Source organism: Triturus cristatus, chromosome 10 (assembly GCF_964204655.1).
Source record: "Triturus cristatus chromosome 10, aTriCri1.1, whole genome shotgun sequence".
Lineage (NCBI taxonomy): Eukaryota > Metazoa > Chordata > Amphibia > Caudata > Salamandridae > Triturus > Triturus cristatus.
The window spans coordinates 461973695-461994386 of NC_140593.1; the positions used below are offsets into that span (position 1 = coordinate 461973695).

The window sequence follows — 20692 nt, forward strand, 5'->3', positions numbered from 1 at the left end:
CTTTATTCCAATCAAGATGGCTTCAGGTGTGCCATACGTTTATCATAAATAGGAGTGTTAGCGCTCTAGTTGTTATTTGGAACACTCTGGGAAGCTGCAGTAGAACACAAATCAACTGACAGTCTCTGCCCTTGTTGGATGTACATGTTTTACTGAGAATGTCAGACTTCATTCTCACATGACTAAGAAAGATAATGTGAATTTACAGAAAATATGCTCTCAGTTTAGCTTATAGATCACCTTCCAATCCTCTGTGGGAAAAGCATGTAAAAATAGTTTTCTCTCAATCATGATTCATGATATCCCAGCAGAAGGCTTTTTCACATGGTAAAATCACCTTGGAACATACCACAATTCCTAAAATGAGTATGGTACCACCAACAAATGATTTATAATGTAACTAAAGTCTTAAAACCTTCTATTAACTGCAATGCTTTTTAATGAGGTGCTATTATGTATATTGGTCCCAAGATGGCTGCCAACACTTCTTGGTTGAAGTGCTGACAGCCAATCAGATCTCACGATGAAATGTGTGGTTAGGCTCCGTCCAGATATATATGTGATTTTACTTTTGATTTTCTCAGGAACTACTGAATGGATTTACACCATTTAAGCAAAAGGCACGACTCTGAACCAAGGTCTACCTTTCTGCCAAAATTGGTGTAATTCCGTTAAGCAGTTCGGGCTGTAGCTGCGTCAACAGGTCCTATGGGAAATTGCATGGGGAAAACGTGTTTTGGGACCCCCCTTTTTTCTCAGCCCCGCTTAACGAATCACCACGAAACTTTCAGGATAGGAGTGGACCAGAGCTGGCCAAAAGTTTGGAAAATTTTGCGAAGATTCGTCAACCGGCGCCAGACTTATTGGGAATAGAATGTTGCGGATTTCCTATGGAAAATAATTCCTAACTATAACTACCTACTGGCGACCGCCAGTAGGTGATATATATATATATATACTCATTTACGTATATAAGCGTTTTTAGTACTTTCAATCAAATCTTGTTTGAGTCACGTATTGTATCGGCTTGCTGTTGGCTGGAGTTCATTTTTTTTTTATATATATCTATATATATCATCCTTTGCTTAGTACCAATTTTTCTGATACTATTGGTAAGAAGCATTATCTTAATGTCAGGTAATCTTGACTCTTTTGGGTATATCATGTAAATCTTGCTGATAGACGTGGAATATATATTTAGAGTTCTTTGGACTGGTTTTCACTTCTATTTATCTGATATATATTTTTTTTTTATACCATCATTTACAAAATTATAGCACAGCACTCTCCTGGGGTTTAATATTCAAATTGCTTTATTCAAAGCCATCTCCTCCTTCACCTACGTGCTTCGACCAACAGGTCTTGGTCACAGTGTATAGCGTCAGTCTATCGACGCTTTCACCTTTTTAGACCAATTACCCATGCTGCCTATTAGTTGCATAATGGGAATGGTACTTTAAAATACAAAAAAAACCACAAATTCATTTGTAACAAATGATAAATCTCAACATTTGATCACCAATGTCAAGGACTAGAGTTCACTAGATTGTAGTTCAAATGACCTACAATAGCTTGGAGAGAGGAAAATGACCACCACATAGCCAAGGTGGCACTTTGGCTACGATTTATAGATGACCTCATTCTTCTCTGGAAAGGGACTGAAACAGAATTCCTGAAATTCTTTGACATACTAAATAACAATGATGTCGGACTCAGGTTCACGTACAACATCAGAGCAACTGAAATTGTATTTCTAAACACTAAAGTGTATGTCAAATATGATAAAATAGAAACAACACTATTCCAGAAGAGCACAGCGACCAATAGTGTGCTCCACGGAAGGAGTTTCCGTCCGGAGTTCTTGAAAAAGAACATACTGTACGGAGAATTCATCAGGATGAAAAGGAACTGTTCAAATAACAAAGAAATGAACCTTAAATTCAAAGAGACCAAACAAAGATTTTTACAAGGAGGTTATTCTTTCAATGACATCAAACGTGGAGAGAAGAAAGCAAGATGCCTCACGCGTGCTGAAACGCTGGTTAACAAAAAAGATAAAAACACAGGGGAACAGAAAAAAGAACCCATATGAATGGTCATGACCTACAGCAAAGAAAGTTTCAAAATTCGTAATGCCTTGAACACATATTGGAACATCTTAACCAAAGATACAGGCATTGGGAGACAACTGGGGAATCAACCCCAAATAACATTTAGAAAGGCACCATTGTTGTTAGATAAACTGGTCAGAAACCACTTTGTATGTGAAAAGTCAGAATCATGGCTGTAAGGATTACAAAAGCGGTTCAGTAAATGCAGCCATTGCAAAGCTTGCAAAATTGGCAGGAACAGAAAAAAGATCATTGACCTACTAGGCAAGACGTTTGACATCAATGAAACTATCACTTGTGACACTACATATGTAGTTTAATTGATAGAGTGTGCATGTGGCAAACGCTACATAGGAAGCACGATATACCCCTTAAAAAAGCGAATCCTAGAGCACTTCAGGGCAACCCAAAACAAGGGTGTAACATACGTAATGGCTAAACAGATGAAAGTAAAACATGGCAAGACATGACGTACTCGGGTCTTGCAACAGTGCCAGCACATGAAAGAGGGAGGGGGAACAGGACCCTAAAGTTAAGACGTCTGGAATCAAGATTGATAATCAGATTTGAAACCAAGATTCCAACAGGGTTGAACGGGGACGAGGAAATGTCCATTCATTTGTAACAGAGACCAACAGAAATATCGTCTTTTCGGAAACCGTGGCACCAGAAGAAACTGCATGTTCGCTTGTAAACAGAAAAAGTGAATGTCTGGACAAAGGAAACGACTCAAGAAGAAAAAAACTAAAAGAATTGTTTGGACATAGTGAAATGAAATCGTGAAAAAGCATTATCATTGACCCAGAAACCATGAGAAAGAATATAGTGAACACTAACATGAACAGGGCACTAAGCCACAATAAGTGTGTGTAAAGCATCACATTGTCAAGAGATATGCCTCTCACTGCCTCAGGACCTGCCTGGACGCTCTGCTGTTTGAAGGGGGAAGGCTGCTCCACTACTCTGCTGCGGGACTGCGAGGACCACGGTGCTCAGCGCTCAGCTGATTAGACTCGCCTGGTTCCTCTTCCCGCTCCTGCCTCCACCATCCACGCCACGCCTCACGGCCCCCGCTTCGCGGGAGCCGCTCGTTGGGTCTGATTGCTTAAAAACTTGGTTGGTGCTCAATCCCATTGTGCCTCTCACTGCCTCAGGACCTGCCTGGACGCTCTGCTGTTTGAAGGGGGAAGGCTGCTCCACTACTCTGCTGCAGGACTGCGAGGACCACGGTGCTCAGCGCTCAGCTGATTAGACTCACCTGGTTCCTCTTCCCGCTCCTGCCTCCACCATCCACGCCACGCCTCGCGGCCCCCGCTTCGCGGGAGCCGCTCGTTGGGTCTGATTGCTTAAAAACTTGGTTGGTGCTCAATCCCATTGTGCCTCTCACTGCCTCAGGACCTGCCTGGACGCTCTGCTGTTTGAAGGGGGAAGGCTGCTCCACTACTCTGCTGCGGGACTGCGAGGACCTCGGTGCTCAGCGCTCAGCTGATTAGACTCACCTGGTTCCTCTTCCCGCTCCTGCCTCCACCATCCACGCCACGCCTCGCGGCCCCCGCTTCGCGGCAGCCGCTCGTTGGGTCTGATTGCTTAAAAACTTGGTTGGTGCTCAATCCCATTGTGCCTCTCACTGCCTCAGGACCTGCCTGGACGCTCTGCTGTTTGAAGGGGGAAGGCTGCTCCACTACTCTGCTGCGGAACTGCGAGGACCACGGTGCTCAGCGCTCAGCTGATTAGACTCACCTGGTTCCTCTTCCCGACCCCGCCCCCTCTTGCCTGCCTGTTCTTCTGTTCGACCCCGCCTGAACGCGCTAGCGGAACTCGCGCGGGACGTAGCTCGGGGCGAAGACCGGGCAAAGAGCGGGCCGTTTGAGGCCGTTTGAGGCCGTTTGAGGCCGGACGAGAACGGACGAGAGCGGACCTGGGCCACTCTATATCTACTCCCTTTACTAGATTTTTCTTTAGCTGCTAATTACTGCACTCGAAATATGACCTCTAGGGAAACTAGAAGTAAGACTATGTTGGCTTCCGGGAAGCCCCAAAGCACCCTGGACAGCTACTTTGCCAAAGCAGGAACATTACTTATCGAGGATATTACAACGCTCGAACGACGCATCTCCCAAGAAATTGAGTGGGTAAGGAGATCGTCTCTGGGTCCCCTGGCTTCTGCAACCACCCCTGTGCCAAGACCTGAAAGTAACTTACTAGTAGCCAGGGACAGGGGTCTTGATGACATGGTTGATATACCCGGCACATGCAGTGCCATTGCTTCTGACACAGCCTGTAATACTTTGTCTTCGGCTGACCTCAGCATAATGTCTTTACCCTTACCAAAGCCGACGCATCCTACAACTGCTTCTGACATCACGTCATATGCCGGGGAGGGAAATTTCACTGAGGCCCAAAGGAATACACCGGTTAAGTTGGGGGAGAGAGAAGGAGCTGTCCCCAAAAATAAGAATGCCCAGAGCTTACGTGGGAAAAACCCGAAATTGATGAATAACTCCAACGTAACAGAGGGGGGGAAGAAATGTACAAAATATAAAAGGAAAACTACACCTAAAAATAAAGGTCATATTCCATCTAATGCCCTAATTGAGAAATCCCCTGATTCCTGTCCAGCCCCTGGTGAGGAGGACATTACCCTCTCTGACATACGTAACTTGATGAGGTTAATGCTCAAACCTCTGGAAGTACGGCTAGGAAAGATCGAAACTGTACTCCAGACCATTGAAAAGAAACTGTGTCATTCTCCAGTTACTTGCTCAAAAGATAATAGACCACTGGTTACAGGGAGGTGCCATGAGGGAAATAACACACCCCGCAACCAAAGATTTATCCCTTCCTACCAACACCTTAAAGCCCCCACTCATTCCCACACAACCCGACCTACAGGCTGTTGGCCGGATACCAAACAGTAGTGTGAGAGAGAAGCTCACCACACCTCCAATAAAGAGTCATAGCAAAGAAAATGACCCCAACCAGGGGTCAATTAACTTACCACCAGAAGCCAGTCCTTACATAATTATATTAGCAGGCACACCCGAGCTTAAACACTCTACACAAGAACCGGTGGAAGCCCTTAAAAACAAAGTGATTAACTGGCTTTCCACTAATAGACCGCTCCCTTTAGGTGCAAAGAGTGAGATCCTGATGGTTAGAAGAGCTTCGTGGCTGGGAGGTACAAGGAAATCTATCGATGGAGATTGTATCTTGGTTAATTTTAGAGACCCCAGGACAGTCACCCACATACTTAACTGGCCACACCGTGACAGAGGAACTTCTATTCAAGTTCTACCACTATCCTTCTTCTATCCACCACCACTACAAGATCGGGTAATGGGAGGTTGGGAACCAGTATTGAGAAGAGGCTGTAGGTGGGGTCATAGGGAATCTACGCCTCCATACCCGATTGGGACACCCCTTCTTGACTTTTTCCCGACCGAGAATAGATATACTAACTTAGATTTGGTAGATTGACAGTGCAGGAATGGTAGGCAAATGGATGTGTACAGCCACTCTCCAACTGAGGAAGTTAATTTCTTGAAGGCTGTAACAACATCGGATGAACCCACCTGCCCAGTTCCTGATATTTCTCACTATGGGAGGCCGGCGATTTCCCAAGCCTCTAATTTACACGCCAGCCCACTCCAGCAGAACTCCCCTAACAGAACTCAACCCCTAATTGGATATAATGATAGTACCATATCCCCTCCATTACAATTACTATCATGGAATGTGGCGGGCATAATTAATAAGCTGGACTGCCCAGATTGGAACGCATATGTCAAAGGCAAAGACATACGTATGTTCCAAGAAACCTGGGCACGCGATGAATTAACTTATACAGGTTATGCCACATTTTCCACTAGGGCAAAATGGGGTGGCATGGGACGTCCTTCCGGTGGCCTCGCAACTTGGGTGGCTTTAGACTTGGGGTGTAGTGCAATTATGGACCCACTCACCAAGGAGGACATCCTTGTTGTGTTATTGGAATGGTCTAACCTAAATAAACTCCTTTTGATAAATGTTTATTCCCGCCCAGTAAATAACGGACATGAATCCCGCACTATAGAGGAACTCACGGATGTCTTGAGAGAAATCCCGGATGGCATCCCTTTTTTGATTGGTGGTGACTTAAATTGCCACTTTGAGCCACTCTACGGTCCAACCGATGCCCTGACTGACAAAGAGGATGTTTTGTGGTCTATACCTCCCCTTGAGGCACCTGGCCCTCGAGCCTGGACACCATTGGCTGTCCAAATTACAACATTTACACTAAAGTTCGGAGTTCGGGCCTGCAATGGTCGGATAAAATCTGATATTCCTCCGAAACACACATATAACAGAGCTGGCAGGGAATCAAGAGTGGATTATATTCTTGTTCCCCTAACAACGTGGCCACTCATTGAGGACTTCCGGGTATCCCCAAGGATGGAGAGTGACCACAATGCTTTGGAGCTCGAATATAACCTCCCCGCCCACGTGATCAGGAGGGAACAGAGGCCGACCTTTCAAAAAGAGCTAGCCCTGGCAAATAACAGACGTAGAGTAAAATGGGATAGATTAGCCTCCTCCCCAGAGAAACTATCTAGGCTCTATGCCCGGGTTGCTCCTATATTTGAAAAAGCCTCCATAAGTATGGAGCACGACACTATCCCCGAAAATCGGATAGAGTGGGGCACGCTTCATAACGAACTAATATCCGCAGTGTCTGACATCCTCTTTTCACCCCAACATGGGAATACTGGACGCCTCGCTCGTCCTACTTGGTACAATTCCACATGCCGGAAGGCTAAAACCGCCCTTCTGAATGCATTAAAGGAGAGGAAGGGTATCGAGGACATAAGGGCAAAACGCTCTGCCTATAAACTTTTGATTCACCATGCCAAAAAGGAATGGGAATATGACAAATGGGAGAAACTCAAAATTACTTTGGCACGAGGAGACTCCCGCCTATTCTGGCGGCTTGTGAACACAGGTTCAGAACTGCTGGTCAGTGCAACTGAGCCGAACATTTCCGCCGCCGCATGGGAAAACCATTTTAAAGCTTTATATAGTGCACTTGATGATCCCCGACCTAACCCCATTACCCTTGACACAAATAAACCGAGCAGTCTATCATTTACATTAACAGAGGTACAAGATGTGATAGGAAGGCTACCCTCAGGAAAGGCCCCAGGCCTAGACGGCCTTCCTGGAGATTTATTTAAACATGAACCCGCTGTATGGGCCCCTTACTTACTAATTCTTTTTAATTCTATTTTAGATGGAATGGAGATTCCAAACACATGGCTGGGTGCTGAGATAGTACCAATACATAAAAAGGGCTCCCCCCTACTCCCCTCCAATTACAGACCTATCAGTCTGACGTTCCCCAAAAACTGTTCAGCAGACTGTTATTAAATCGCCTACAGGTCTGGATGGACGAACAGGAGATACTGAGCCCGTATCAAGCTGGGTTCAGAGAGGGGTCTCCACCACCGACCAGATCTTCCGTTTTAACCTGTTATACTGTAAGACTGTATTAATTGAGGGCGGTACTCTGTATAGCGTCTTTGTTGACTTAAGAGCGGCGTTTGACTTGGTACCTAGAGACAAGTTTTGGTTAGTTTTAAAAGATCTAGATGTTCCGGCCGATATCACATCTATGCTAATGAGATTGCACCAGGGCAACTTCGCTAGGGTAAGGTGTGTTAGAGGGGGAGCCCTTTCCGATAGCTTCCCCGTAGACACGGGGGTCAGACAGGGTTGTGTCCTTGCACCAACCCTGTTCTGCCTCTTCGTCGATGGGGTCATAGATTTTCTGGGAGGGTTAAGAGAGATTGATGCACCCAGGTTGAATGGCAGCAGGGTGCCCGCCATTATGTTTGCGGATGACACCCTGCTGCTTTCTAAATCCCCCATGGGCCTCCAGAGGGTGTTGGACGGTTTCATACATTTTTGTGAGGGTCGCGGATTGGAAATTAATGCGACTAAAACCAAGTTCATGATTTTCAACCCGCTACCCTCATCACGTCCAAGCCCCTTGATAGGGTCCGTTAGATTGGAACGGGTCTCATCCTTTGAATACCTGGGGGTAACCCTTACTCAATCTATGTCCTGGGACTCTCATATAAACAAGGCGAACCTGAAACTTGTGCAACGCACGGGTGGCATATGCAGGATGTTGTCTGGGTCAACATACAAACCCCTCGGCCCTCCCCTTCACATCTATAAAACTCAGGCTAGAGGGGCAGTAACCTATGGGGGTGAGATATGGGGACACATACCCTGCAAGAAATTACAGATTACCGAAAATAACTTTATTAGACAACTGGTTGCACTCCCGACTAGCACCCCACTTCTACCGTTAAGACTTGACCTTGGTATTGGACCTATTTCCGAGGAGTTGGGTCTTAAACCCCTGACTTTTTGGCGTAGACTATGGAGCTCACCTGATCTGGCCAGCTATAGAGCCGAACTGGCAGAAATTCTGCGCCTCCCCAAACTGTTACAAATACCCTGGTTTAAATATATCAAGCATAGTTTTGATATGCTGGGGAGGCCGGATCTGTGGTCAAACACGGAGAATGCTTGTTGCAGGATATCCCGTAGTACCCTATCAAAGGTGTATTATGAATACAAGCTACAGGTTGCAATTGAGTCCATGCGCCAGGAATCCCTTTCTAATCAGTTTCTTACCATCCAAGATCATTACCATCTGGAAATAGTCCTTGACGATATAGCTCCCCAACTTGCAAGGAAGCTCTTTATGCAGTGTCGCTATGGTACACTTCCCCTGAGGGCACATGTTGCACATTGGTCTGAAACACACTCTACAGTGAATTGCCCAAACTGTCCATCTAGGCGAGAAGATGATATACATGTTATTTTTTTCTGCCCTGCATACAATACACCTCGAAAATACTGGCTTACCCCACTTCTTAGAAATTTGGCTTTTAGGGAACATTACCCTGCTTACAGAGTCCTAAAGTCAGACATATCCGCACCAACTGTATTTGCCGTTGCCAAATTTTTAACGACGATGTGGTTCATCCGAAATCGATTAATGAAAGCCACTAGTACCAATTGTTAAGTAATTTATGTTGTTTAAAAATGTTTTTCTGGATTAATGTGTTGATTTTCATCTAATCTTACTCTTTTATTGTAAATATGGTGAAATGTTATTGCTTTTATGGTCCACAGTGACCGAAATAAAGATTATGATGATGATGATGAATATGGAACAGCGCGCATTTTGGATTAAGCATAAGGACACTGAGCCAATAATCCAGAGGTGTGATAATGGACACCGAGTCATATACACACCAGCATGCAGGGAAAAATCTGCGTGGACTAGTGGACCCGTCACTTAGATAAGCGTTCCATCTCGTCTATAAACTATCATGTCTGACCACTTGAAAACACCAACGTTTGTTTTTCAGTATATCTGTAAATGAACTGGGTCATTTGAAACACAATCTAATGAACTCTATTCCTTGACATTGGTTATCAAATGTTGAGATTTATCATTTGTTACACATTAATTTGCGTTTTTTTTGTATTTTAAACTACCATTCCCATAATGCACCATAATGGGCAGCATGGGTATTTGGTATAAAAAGGTGAAAGTGTAGATGGACTAACGCTATACATCGTGACCAAGACCTGTTGGTCAAAACGCGTAGGTGAATGAGGAGACGGCTTTTGAATAAAGCAATTTGAATAATAAACCCCAGGAGAGTGCTGCGTTATAATTTTGCAGTTGATGGTAAATTGGATTTCGAGGCCAAGTCCAGACTCACCGCAGGCACTAGCTGTGAAACAGCGCGCCCTTCGTTTGGGACATTATCGTTGAGGAATATATAGAGTGTATACATGACCTTGTGTGTATGTGGTACACAGGTTGAGGTTTAAAAAAAAAGAAAGAAAGAAAGAAAAGCAGAGAAAGGGAGAAAAGATTTGGTTTTTCATCCTTTCTAGCTTCCCTTGGTGTTGGAGCTCTTTCAAGAGTTATAGATAGTATTCAGTCTATTGCACTATGGCATTTAAGACTGTATGGAGGCTAGGTTTATACATTCTGTCTGGCTACTGGTGGTAGTTTTTTGCCAGTTAAAATCCTATAAATTGTTAGGTCAATTGAGGTATCTGGTGATGCATTTATGTTTGTACATATTTTTTCTGTTTATATATGTATCTTTGGCAAGATGTTATACAATCGGTGCGTGGAATGAATATGAATATTCTTTTGTGCGGGTTGAATTATTTATACCAAGGAGGTATTGTCGTTCTGAAAGTCCTGTTTTGGGATTTATCAGGACAGATTTGTTTATGGTTAATGTTGTCATGAACAATGAAGATTATAGAACTTTGTTATTGTGCTGACCCTTTTTGGTCATTGTGTTTTCTTTTTTCCCTTTGAGGGACAGGGGTTCATGTCTGTTCTAAGACAGATGATTTTTCAGGGTGTTTTTTCCGCCTCCCTTTATTCCTTCATGGTCCGATTCTCTCGGTCCAGTAAGGTTGTTTTAATTTATATGTGGATTCTGTAGGAACCAATTCCTGGTTCTGCTATTCCTATATACACTTGGCTGGTTGTTAATTTGACGGCCTATTTCTCTAATTTCATAGGACTAGATCGTAGACCCTCCTCCAGTGAGGTATAGCTATGGTATTTAGTTCCAAGTTAAGGAACCTGCATCTAGATGTCTCTGTCAGATGTAAAAGTTACTTACCTTCGGTAACGCTATACCTGGTAGAGACACAGTCTAGCAGCAGATTCCTTGACGCCCTGCCCATCCTCCCCGCTCTGCAAATGGTTCTTGAGGCAAGGGTTATAGCCTTTCAGTACTGGAATGATATACCAGTGATCACTGTCTCAATATATGTTAGGGGTAAACAGGTTGCCTGGCCTGTCCTCTTGGCTTTTGTTAAGAGGTGCAATACTGTCCATTTCTGAATTTGTTTGGTTGGTAGAATGTGTTTGTTCTCTCTTCCTTGCCGGTTGTCATACTATAGAGCAGTATTAACTTGTTGTTCTTTCTATGAAAGATTTCTTGTTAACGTCACACCTTGGCGTCTGTATTGCTAATATATCAGGTGATGGCGTAAGTTAACACACAGCTTAAGGCTGCTGTTGTAGGCCCTGTTGGACTATTGCCATGCCATTCATGACCATTGATGTATGGTGCATAGAGGGTAGGGTATTTTTCCCTCATAGGGGAATTATTCACCCGGGCACACAGATTCATGTAGCCCTGTATTAAGTTGTTTTTATTGGAATTTTCTCTAAAATCCGTATCTGGTATTTTCATACCATTTGATGTTTATTTTCTAAGGATGTTTTTTAAAAGAATTTTGATATTCTTTTGGCACGCTGTTTCCACATCCAGTTTATATTGTGGCTCTGCGTTCTAGTGCGGAAAGTTTCAGAGAAGAAACTGACATCCGCGTGCCTGTGGGGACTTAGATGGCTCCACTGACATCATGTCCGTAGATGATGTCACTGTGGAGCCGTACAACACCGTTGCCCGGTGCGCAGAGGTACTACTGAAAAAAAAAATCCCTGATCCAGACTGGCTCCTGGGGAGAATTCAAAGTTAAGGTATCTGCAGCTAGACTGTGTCTCTACTAGATATAGCGTTACTGAAGGTAAGTAACTTTTACTTTACTAAACTAACAAAGTATTTGAACAGTGCACACTGGTGCCAAGCGGTGAAGAAAGAGTATTGGCTGAATTAAATTTCAAGGCATGAAATGGGGCATATTTTCACCTATATAATTTTTTTCTACTAGATAAACCACTGTAAAAAGAAACTACCAAATGGTGGGAGGTTGCATCTCTAAAAGATATATTGAGGCAGATAGGATATCAAGAGGCCTTGGGATCCTGATCTTTCTACCAGTAAAAACAGAAAATCCAGATCAAATTAAGAAATGGGAAACCATCTTGAAAGAAGCAACTTTTTGATTAGATAATTAGATAATCTATAGACATAGCAGAAAAGGAACGTGACCAATTCAAGGCAGAAGTGGACAGCCTTACCAAAACTGGGTACTGCCATGGCATCTCCTCAAGACGCAACTCTTGGTTAAGACTGACCGGCCTAAAACCTGAGGCGCAACAGAGGGATGCTAATTTACTATTCTCAGGCTCAACATTATTCGGCTCATATGTGGATGACGAAATGTCAAAAGGTGATACAGGCCTTATGACAGGCGTTATTTCAGTGTGAGGGATCATATCCCTCATTGGTTGCACCAACAGCAGCAGCAACCAAGGCAACTATACCACCACAGGAAATCTTCTAGAGGGAAAGGAGTTCTCCACCAACCACAAACTTCTTCAACAGGAAAAGCTCCAGCAAAACAATGATTTCCTCCTTGATTCTTCTCTGTCGCCTACTGCAATAGGCGGAAGTATAAGCAATTATGTCCAAGAGTGATGCCAAATAACCAAAGACAAATGGGTCTTGAATGCAGAATGGATATTCTCTACGTTTCAAAACCCCGCATCCTTCAACACCACCCATCACACTATTGGAATATCAGATAGGTCTGTTGCAGAAAGAGGTCAACACACTGATGCCAAAAAATGCAGTGGAGGAGGTTCTGCACCATCACAAATGATTGGGAGTTTACTCCTGGTACTTTCTGGTTCGGAAGAAGGGACCCAAACAAGAATTCAGACCCATACCACACTTGAGAACTGAAACAAATTTATAAAAAAAGAAAAGTTCAGGATGCTGGCATTACATCAAATATACCCCCAGCTACAACAAGGAGGTTGGATGTGTGCTGTAGACCTACATGATGCCTACTTCCACATACCGATTGTACAGAAACATTGAAAAAATGTACGATTTGTGGTAGGATCCAAACAGCATCAATTTACAATTCTTCCATTTAGGCTAAAATCAGCACCCAGGAGGATTTCAAATGCATTGCTGTCATAGCAGCACATCTGAGAAAGCAAAGATATTTATCTATCCCTATCTAGACGATTGGTTAATAAAGAGTCCATCCTTAGAAGCAACTCTCACAACTAGGTCGTCAAGTCAACATAAACAAATCAGTAGTACATCCTGTCCAAAAGATATACAATCTGGGTACTTTTGTGGATAAGTAAGCAGCAAAATTGTAACCTTCCGAGGAGAGACTGTCATCTATCCACTTGCAATGTCTCACTCTGTTACAAACTCATCATCCTTCAGCCCAACAGATATCGTCCCTACTGGGATCAGTGGCGTAATGCATATTCTTAGTTCCCCATGCCAGACTTCAATTGAGACTGCTGTAACAGTTTTTGGAGGATCAGTGGAAGCAGTCCTCAAACAGCTGGTAACTGAAACGAACTCTGTCACAGTCAGCGCTTCAGTCTCTTCCATGGTGGACCAAGTCGAGAAGTCTTAAAAGTGAGAGTCCCCTTCCATTAGGATCTCCCAACCCAAACTCGTGTCATGGATGCTTCCCTTCAAAGATGGGGTGCTCACATAGGTCATTTGTACACTCAAGGAATATGGTCGGACAGAGAAGCGTCTTACCTTATCAATCTGCTAGAACTGAGAGCAGTCCACCTAGCATTGAAGTCCTTTCCTCTTGCGATAAAGACAAACTCCCTGTTAGTTCAGACAGAAAGAGGTTGCTGTGCAGGCAGGATCTCATTTACAAATCGGGAGGTAAGATTCTTCATCCCAATCTTCCATCGCTGCTATTGACTGCTTGGCTCCTGGATTCTTACAGTATGGCAATCTAAAGCTACCACAAGGCTGTATGAACATTTTGAGAGTCCAAGCCCCTTCCACTAGAAAATCCAATGCCTCAAAGTGGAAGGGTTTGTATTTGGTTAACTTAAAACAATTCTGATCCATTTAATTGTCATGTTGAAGTGTTTTACCTTACCTGCTTTATCTAGCAAAGTCTAATTTACAGTACTTCTCTTTTAAGGTACAGCTTGCTGCCATAACCTTCTATAGAAAATCCTACTCACAAACTTCACTTTCTAAAATTCCGTTGCTTAAGGATTTCTTAGAGGGTATTAGGAAAGCTTCTCCCCAGTGAGAGCTTAACATTGTTCGATCTAAATGAATGGGACCTCCTTTTGAACCTATTATTCACAAGGCTTTCTTTATAACAGCTTTCTTAATCACAATTATTTCAGTGCGCAGAGTAAGCGGAATCCAAGCCCTGTGTGCAGAACTCTTCCTAATTTTCTCCCTAAAGTAGTCTGTGATTTCCACATGAATCGGACAATTTCTTTGCCCACTTTTTTCCTAAATCCTTTAATTTATATCCACTCTGCTATTCTGTTCAGTGCTTATGACTATTGATGGGGATCCCCTGGAAGAGAAGGAATATACCTGTAAACCTAGGCCTCCTCATCAAAGTCATAAACAACCCTGTTGCCTACCCCGGATAAGAAATGCTACAGTGCTCATTAAATTTTAACCAAGTTCCTATATTGTCCCGTAAAAAGGACCTGGCCGAGCAGTTACCTGTGGGGCACAATGAGATACTGAGGGTACTTGGAGGTTCTTGAAGGCACCGTGCCAGTTGCATTAGCTGAATGTATTGCTTGCAGCCTATTAGCTAATTCCGTCTTTCATGTCTTTTTCTTTTAAGGAAAGCTTGTGAAAGGTTTGATATGTTCACCTTTACTCTATGGTGACCTATATGAGAGTAAAGGTTTTTCTTTTTAAAACAAAAATACAATTTTAATTTCTTAGCCTGTTTATAGTCTGCAGTTATTGTGAGTGTAAATATTTTTTTAAACACACACACATCTATCTATTTATTTTCTAAGTGCTCCGGGGTCTCTGTGCGTGGGCTGAACTATTCAGTGCTTATGACTTACCCCTGTAAGTCAGGTAAGTAGCTTTTTCTTTTTCCCTATGTTATTTAATTTGTATCACTCTGATGCATGGCTTATAGTGTTTGCCACTTTTTTTCGATGTAATTTTCATGATCATATTGTGACCTCTTCACATATATTTTTGAACATAGTGCATGATCTCTTTCCCGTAGGGCATCACCCGTTCAGTGTTGAGTCTTTCTTTCATTTCATTTAGTCTTGTTTTATAAATGCACATTTCCCCCTATACTTTTTAATTGCATACCTTTCGTAGCACAAACACAATGACTTAAATTTCCCTTTATGGGAATGGTTTTCTCACATGGCAAAATGTGGCTGTTCTTCTCGGTGCAGGATGCACGCTGACACAATGGCACACACTTTCCATGTATTCATTTGACACATGCACACACTTTGCCAGCTTTTCTTGTGTCTGATGGCAGGCAGCTGAAAGTTTGGTAAGCTCTCTATCCTGCCACTTGGGGACGCCACACTGGTGAGATATTCACAGTGCTCATGTTGTACTGTCAATACAGCAATCTGAAGTAGGTTCCATTAAGACCCAATAGCAAAGCATGAAGCTGTGCATCCACACACAATGCAATTCAATATGTCTCTATTGAGAGCTGGTATTTCAAAAGGGCATCCTCATTTGCCCAAATGCATCCCAGTTAGAAGTCTAGTTCGCCCCTTTTCATTTACCCAATGTGGTCTGTAGCCCCTCGCTTCACTCTAATGACTGAGGCTTGAGACCTAACCCTCCCTAGGGAACTCACCGGCTACCACTCACAGCTTGGCTTTCTCAAGCAGGTGTGTGAACACCAACAGGCACCAACATGTTTCCACTGCTTTCAGTTGCGCAGCTTCATACACCTATCCAAACAGCATGGGCTCTGGCTCCCATGCTATTGCACTCTTGAGAAGACTGCAAGGCCGACACCAATCCCAATGCAGTCCTCTAGGACACAATCATCGTTAAAGTGCTTTGGGGCTCTTCCAACTGCTGTATACAGTTTGTGGTGGCTCTTGGACACCACATTCTTCGCTATTTCTCCATTTACATATTTTCAATTGTTTGATGAGTTCAGACAAATCTTGATGAAAGTAAACCTGCTCAAAGCTTTAGCAAATAATGATTCTTTCTTCTACCTACGATCTGCTTTCTGGGGTCTCAATTATGAGTTTCTTGGAGTCGTATCCTTAAATACCAGTCAGGAAAACTTCAAGTGGCTCTGTATTTCTAGAACCAAAATTTCCAGATGCGGAAATACCAGACTAGTTTTGATGGGTGCAGATCCACATCGAGAAAAACTAGGTTAGGAGTTGTAGGGCAGAAGCACAGTCAGGCTGTCTACCACTCAGACACCATGACGGGGAGACAATATGCCTGAGCCCCACCCACTCCCCCAGGGAGCCACCAACCTCCCCACCCCCACATAGCCTCTGAGTCACACGCCCACATCCCCCAAGCTCACCACCTCAATAGATCTTTACAACCTGCGGACATATTTGTGTTAAACTCCTCAGAAACTGGGAAAGCCTCCACTAAACGATGAAGTAATTCCAGTATCCAGCAGGTTATTCCTAATTCCAGAGACTTTAACTTGTGAACCTCATTCTGTGATGCTAAAATGCTGGTGGCAATGGTATCTTTTTGCAGAGGTAACCTAGTGCTCCTAATAGAGGCTTATATGGAGGCAAATTCATTTGAAATTTTTTATAAAACCACTCTGAATCTGTGTTTTCTTAAATTGTTTTGAAAGTGTGGCTGGGATTGCAATGCGGCAATGAAATCTTCATCTCTCTTACTGGTAAGTGCATATCGTGAAAATCACTTTCGCTAGGTATGTATTTAATGCAGTATGCCAGCTGCATCATCATCATCAAAAATCTTTATTTGGATTAAAATTAATCTATAAAATAAAAAAAAGCAACAAGCTAAAAACTGATTACATTTGCAGCAAATCCTGTACTAAAAATCAACATCTTATCATAATCAAGATAGATACAAGTTTCTGTGATCTAACGTTCATAATATACATGATATGCTACATATTGTGCAAAACAGTAAATTGTGCAAAAGTGTGAGAAATTTATAGAGTTGACAAGATATATTATGAGGTTTTTTAAAATCAACGTTTTTATCATAATCAAATTTGGAACTAATTCCATATCAATCTAAAGTGCATAATAAACATGATATTCTATACATTTTGCAAAACATTCAGTTGTGCAAGAATGCTGGAACATTATGCAAGTGACAAGATATATAATGAATGTTATTTAAATATCACGAGAATGTCTGTATTATTCTTCCTCATAGGTTAGACTTTCTAGATATGAAATGCCCCTCCTTCTCTTAATTGGCAGTGAGATAAATGAGGATACAGCATAGCAGACACTAGCACTTCCAGTTTACATAAGAAGCATTGAGATTATCAATAAGCTTTATTGATAAAAATAGTGGCTGCAAAAAAATGCTTTCTTATATCTTTATAAAATGTACAAAATAAAATAATGTGCAATGTGGATTGAATCATTTTCCATCACACGGGCATATGTGTGCTTTTTCATCCCAGGCCCCCATTTTGAGGGAGGCACCGGAACAGTGTATAATAGCTGATTGTAATCTGGTAAAATAGAACCTGTTTTGTACTTTGAATACAGTAATCGGCTACCTTTGAATATCTTGTCAATGTGTCCTGAGCAATATCTATGTACAGTAGTTTTAGACTTTTCTCTAGTTGATCTTTTAACATCTCTTTTCCCTATAAGGATCATTTTCAGCTCCTTCTTACTTTTTGCATTTCTCCTATGGATTTACTCCCTATTTTTTTGGCAAATCTTAAAAAGGCTTTGGATGTCCTTAAAAATGTTAATTTTGCATTTCTCAACTGAGGCCCCATTGTCCACCTCGGGGTAATTGAATACCCAGATACATAAAGTTCTTTGTTTCAACTAATTCTGTTCCCCTAACACAGTGGGTTTTCTATTCCCGCATACCATTGTAAATATTTTCGATAAGTTTAGCTTCAGATCTTTCTCCTCCATATATGCAGATAAATTATCTATCAGACGTTGCAGATCATTAGCTGTCGATAACAACACTGCATCATCTTCGTATAGAACAGGAGTAGGTTGCTAGCCAACTCTCAGGGCATCTGCATTTACAAGTGGCGGCCCTTCCGCTAAGGCGGAGGAGTGTCGCCCCACTGCTCTTCGAGCAGTAAAAAAATAAAAATAAAATGATAAATAACAAGATGTTATTATCATTTTATTTTTCAATGTGGGACACAGGGCCAGGTCGGGGAGGGGCTGAGCTCACCAGAGCAGAGTGAGGAGTGGTTTGCACTTCCTAAGTGCGCATAACTGATTGGCCAGCCCTCTTGGGACGGCCAAACAGTCATGCGCACTTACCATGTTCTCCACCTGGCTGTGTTGCTTCCAGTGCTGAGAGAAGAGGACGGAGTAGAGGTGTGCAGCGGCAGCAGAGAAGGTAAGTTTATTATACTTATTTTTTCAGCCCCCCCCCCCCCGCCCAACCATCCCTGTTCCGAGGCAGCGGCCGCTGGCATTTCCCTTTTGCACAGAGCCATCTACATTTATATATAGGAAAAACAAAAAAGGGGCAAGGACACATCCTTGTCTGATACCTCTTGTGGCCCTAAATCTTGGCCTGCATTCCCCATTTGTAACATATCGTACTTGTGCTGTCAGAGAGTCATACAACTGTTACAAGTCCGACATGATGTCCAAAGGGGCACCCATTTTTACTATGGTTTGCCACAGCTTAGCATGATTAACAAGATCGAAAGCACTGCTCAGATTTGCAAAACAGAGATGCATGTGACCTTCCTTGGCTTTTGTGTATTTACCGATAAGGAGGTTTAGGTTAATGCATTGTTCCATCGTGCCATGGTCACTCCTGAACCTATACTGTGACTCAGTCAGCACCAGGTTATCCGTTGCCCAGGTTTCAAATCTTTCCAGAATTATTCTTCCCATGAGTTTAGCAGATGAGTTCTGCAGGGATATTGAGCGGTAGCATTTTGCATCCCCCCATCACCTTTCTTAAATATCAGCACTATAATGCTCTCTGACCATGTTGGAGGGAAACACCCTTCTGGTGCTACATTACCCAATTGGGTCAGAATTGGCACACAGAGTGTGATCAGGGATTTAAACACATCCACTGGGACTGCGTCAGGTCCAGGGACTTTTCCGGAGGCACCTTATCCTCTCATAAAATAATCCAGTTCATTTGCGAGGTCAATTACGACCTTTTTCTGGTTTTATTAAATATATTGTTATATCAATTTATCAGTGCAAAATCCTGTTTCCCATCAATTTGAAAAAGTAAAAACTGGAAAAAGAGTTATTTGATATAAGTTGTCTTTATGGTTAATGGTGCTATTGTTGATATTTACATCACCATTCCTCACTTAGCCCATCTGCTATTTGATGGTATTGAGACAATGGAGGCAGAGCCTTCAACAATAAAACCTCCCAGGTTTCCTGTAGGCATGCTAACTGTGAGGTGTTTGTAATGCTCAGCCATTCTTAATTCTGGCCACATTTCACGGTGTAATAACTAGTGTGTTATCAGATGCCTCCAGACTAACATGTTTTCTCCTCATGTTTTTTTTTATTTCCCCCAATACCCTATGGTGAGACCCTGCCTCTTTGCCCTCGAGTTGTCAATTCAACTTACTGCAGCTGTATAGTGAGGCAAATCTGTTAGAGGTGGTCAGACTCATATCCGTTCTAGCCATTTGTTCCCATCCTATACGAGGATAGAGCAAAGGCCCTTGATACTGGATAGCTGTTACTGGGGGTTTATAAAAGAACTCCAGTAGGACAGCTATGATCTTTCCATCTGGGTTATCAAGGGGCTGTTGCCTTCGGTAAAATTTAGAGAGAAGAGACTTTACCACATCCAGGGGACGGAAATTAACAGTAGTACACTCATCATGGACTAGTTTTCAAGAATACCAGATCCAGTTTACTCTTCTCACCATTATTATTTCATTATATAACCAGTTAATATTACAAGTGCGATCTGCCATCCAGTGCACAGCTTTGTTTTTCAGGTCCCACCAATTTTCTGTCACATTTGATTCTAGTTTGGGCATATCCTTTAAAATGATTAAATAAGGGGTGCCATCTGGCAATAGATGTAAAGTATCTGGTACGGTCACAGTTGTCCCCATATTCGCTTCGCCAAATTGCTGCGTAGTTACGACCTCTTGTGGAGTTGATGAAATTGGTGGGTGGGCCTCATGCGAGCCGCTGGTTGGATTTACACTTTGCGTATCGTTGTGTAGCAACATATTGATGATCCCTTTTGAGGGCCTGTTAGGTACTGGATGTTCTATTTCAACAGGAACATTCTTTACAGTTGACTTGGGTAGATTATTTATTCTATCACCATTCTGGATTATACCTGGCATGTTCTTTACAACCAACTCAAGCGATATGAAGCTTTCATTAACTTCACTAATTTCAAGTAGGAGTTTCCTTTCTATATTGTCCAGTTTTGAATGGACCTTTTTAATCAATTATATCACAGAAGAGGGCTTGAGGAAGTCTAAAGACCTACAAGGGTAGGCTCCCATGCCCAAAAATATAAAAATACTAAATGGAACCCTTGTTGCCTAGCTGAGAAACTAACCGTCATGGAATGTCCCTTTTATAGGACGTTTTCCCTCACCCACCGTAGGTGCCATGCTTCATCATTGGAATCCTTGTATCG

At 42.7% G+C, this 20692-nt stretch overlaps 1 protein-coding gene across 9 annotated transcripts in view; it reads left to right on the forward strand.

Moving 5' to 3' along the window:
• The window catches only part of CREM (cAMP responsive element modulator), an 848590-nt gene that overhangs the window by 407971 nt on the left and 419927 nt on the right, over nucleotides 1-20692 (forward strand). For 3 of the 9 annotated variants that reach the window (XM_085631875.1, XM_085631878.1, XM_085631881.1), the window contains exon 4: nucleotides 14893-14956. The exons of the other annotated variants lie outside the window; for them this stretch is intronic. In XM_085631875.1, the coding sequence (XP_085488001.1) occupies nucleotides 14893-14956 (64 nt within the window). The remainder of the gene's footprint in view (nucleotides 1-14892; nucleotides 14957-20692) is intronic. 9 annotated transcript variants of the gene reach the window in all.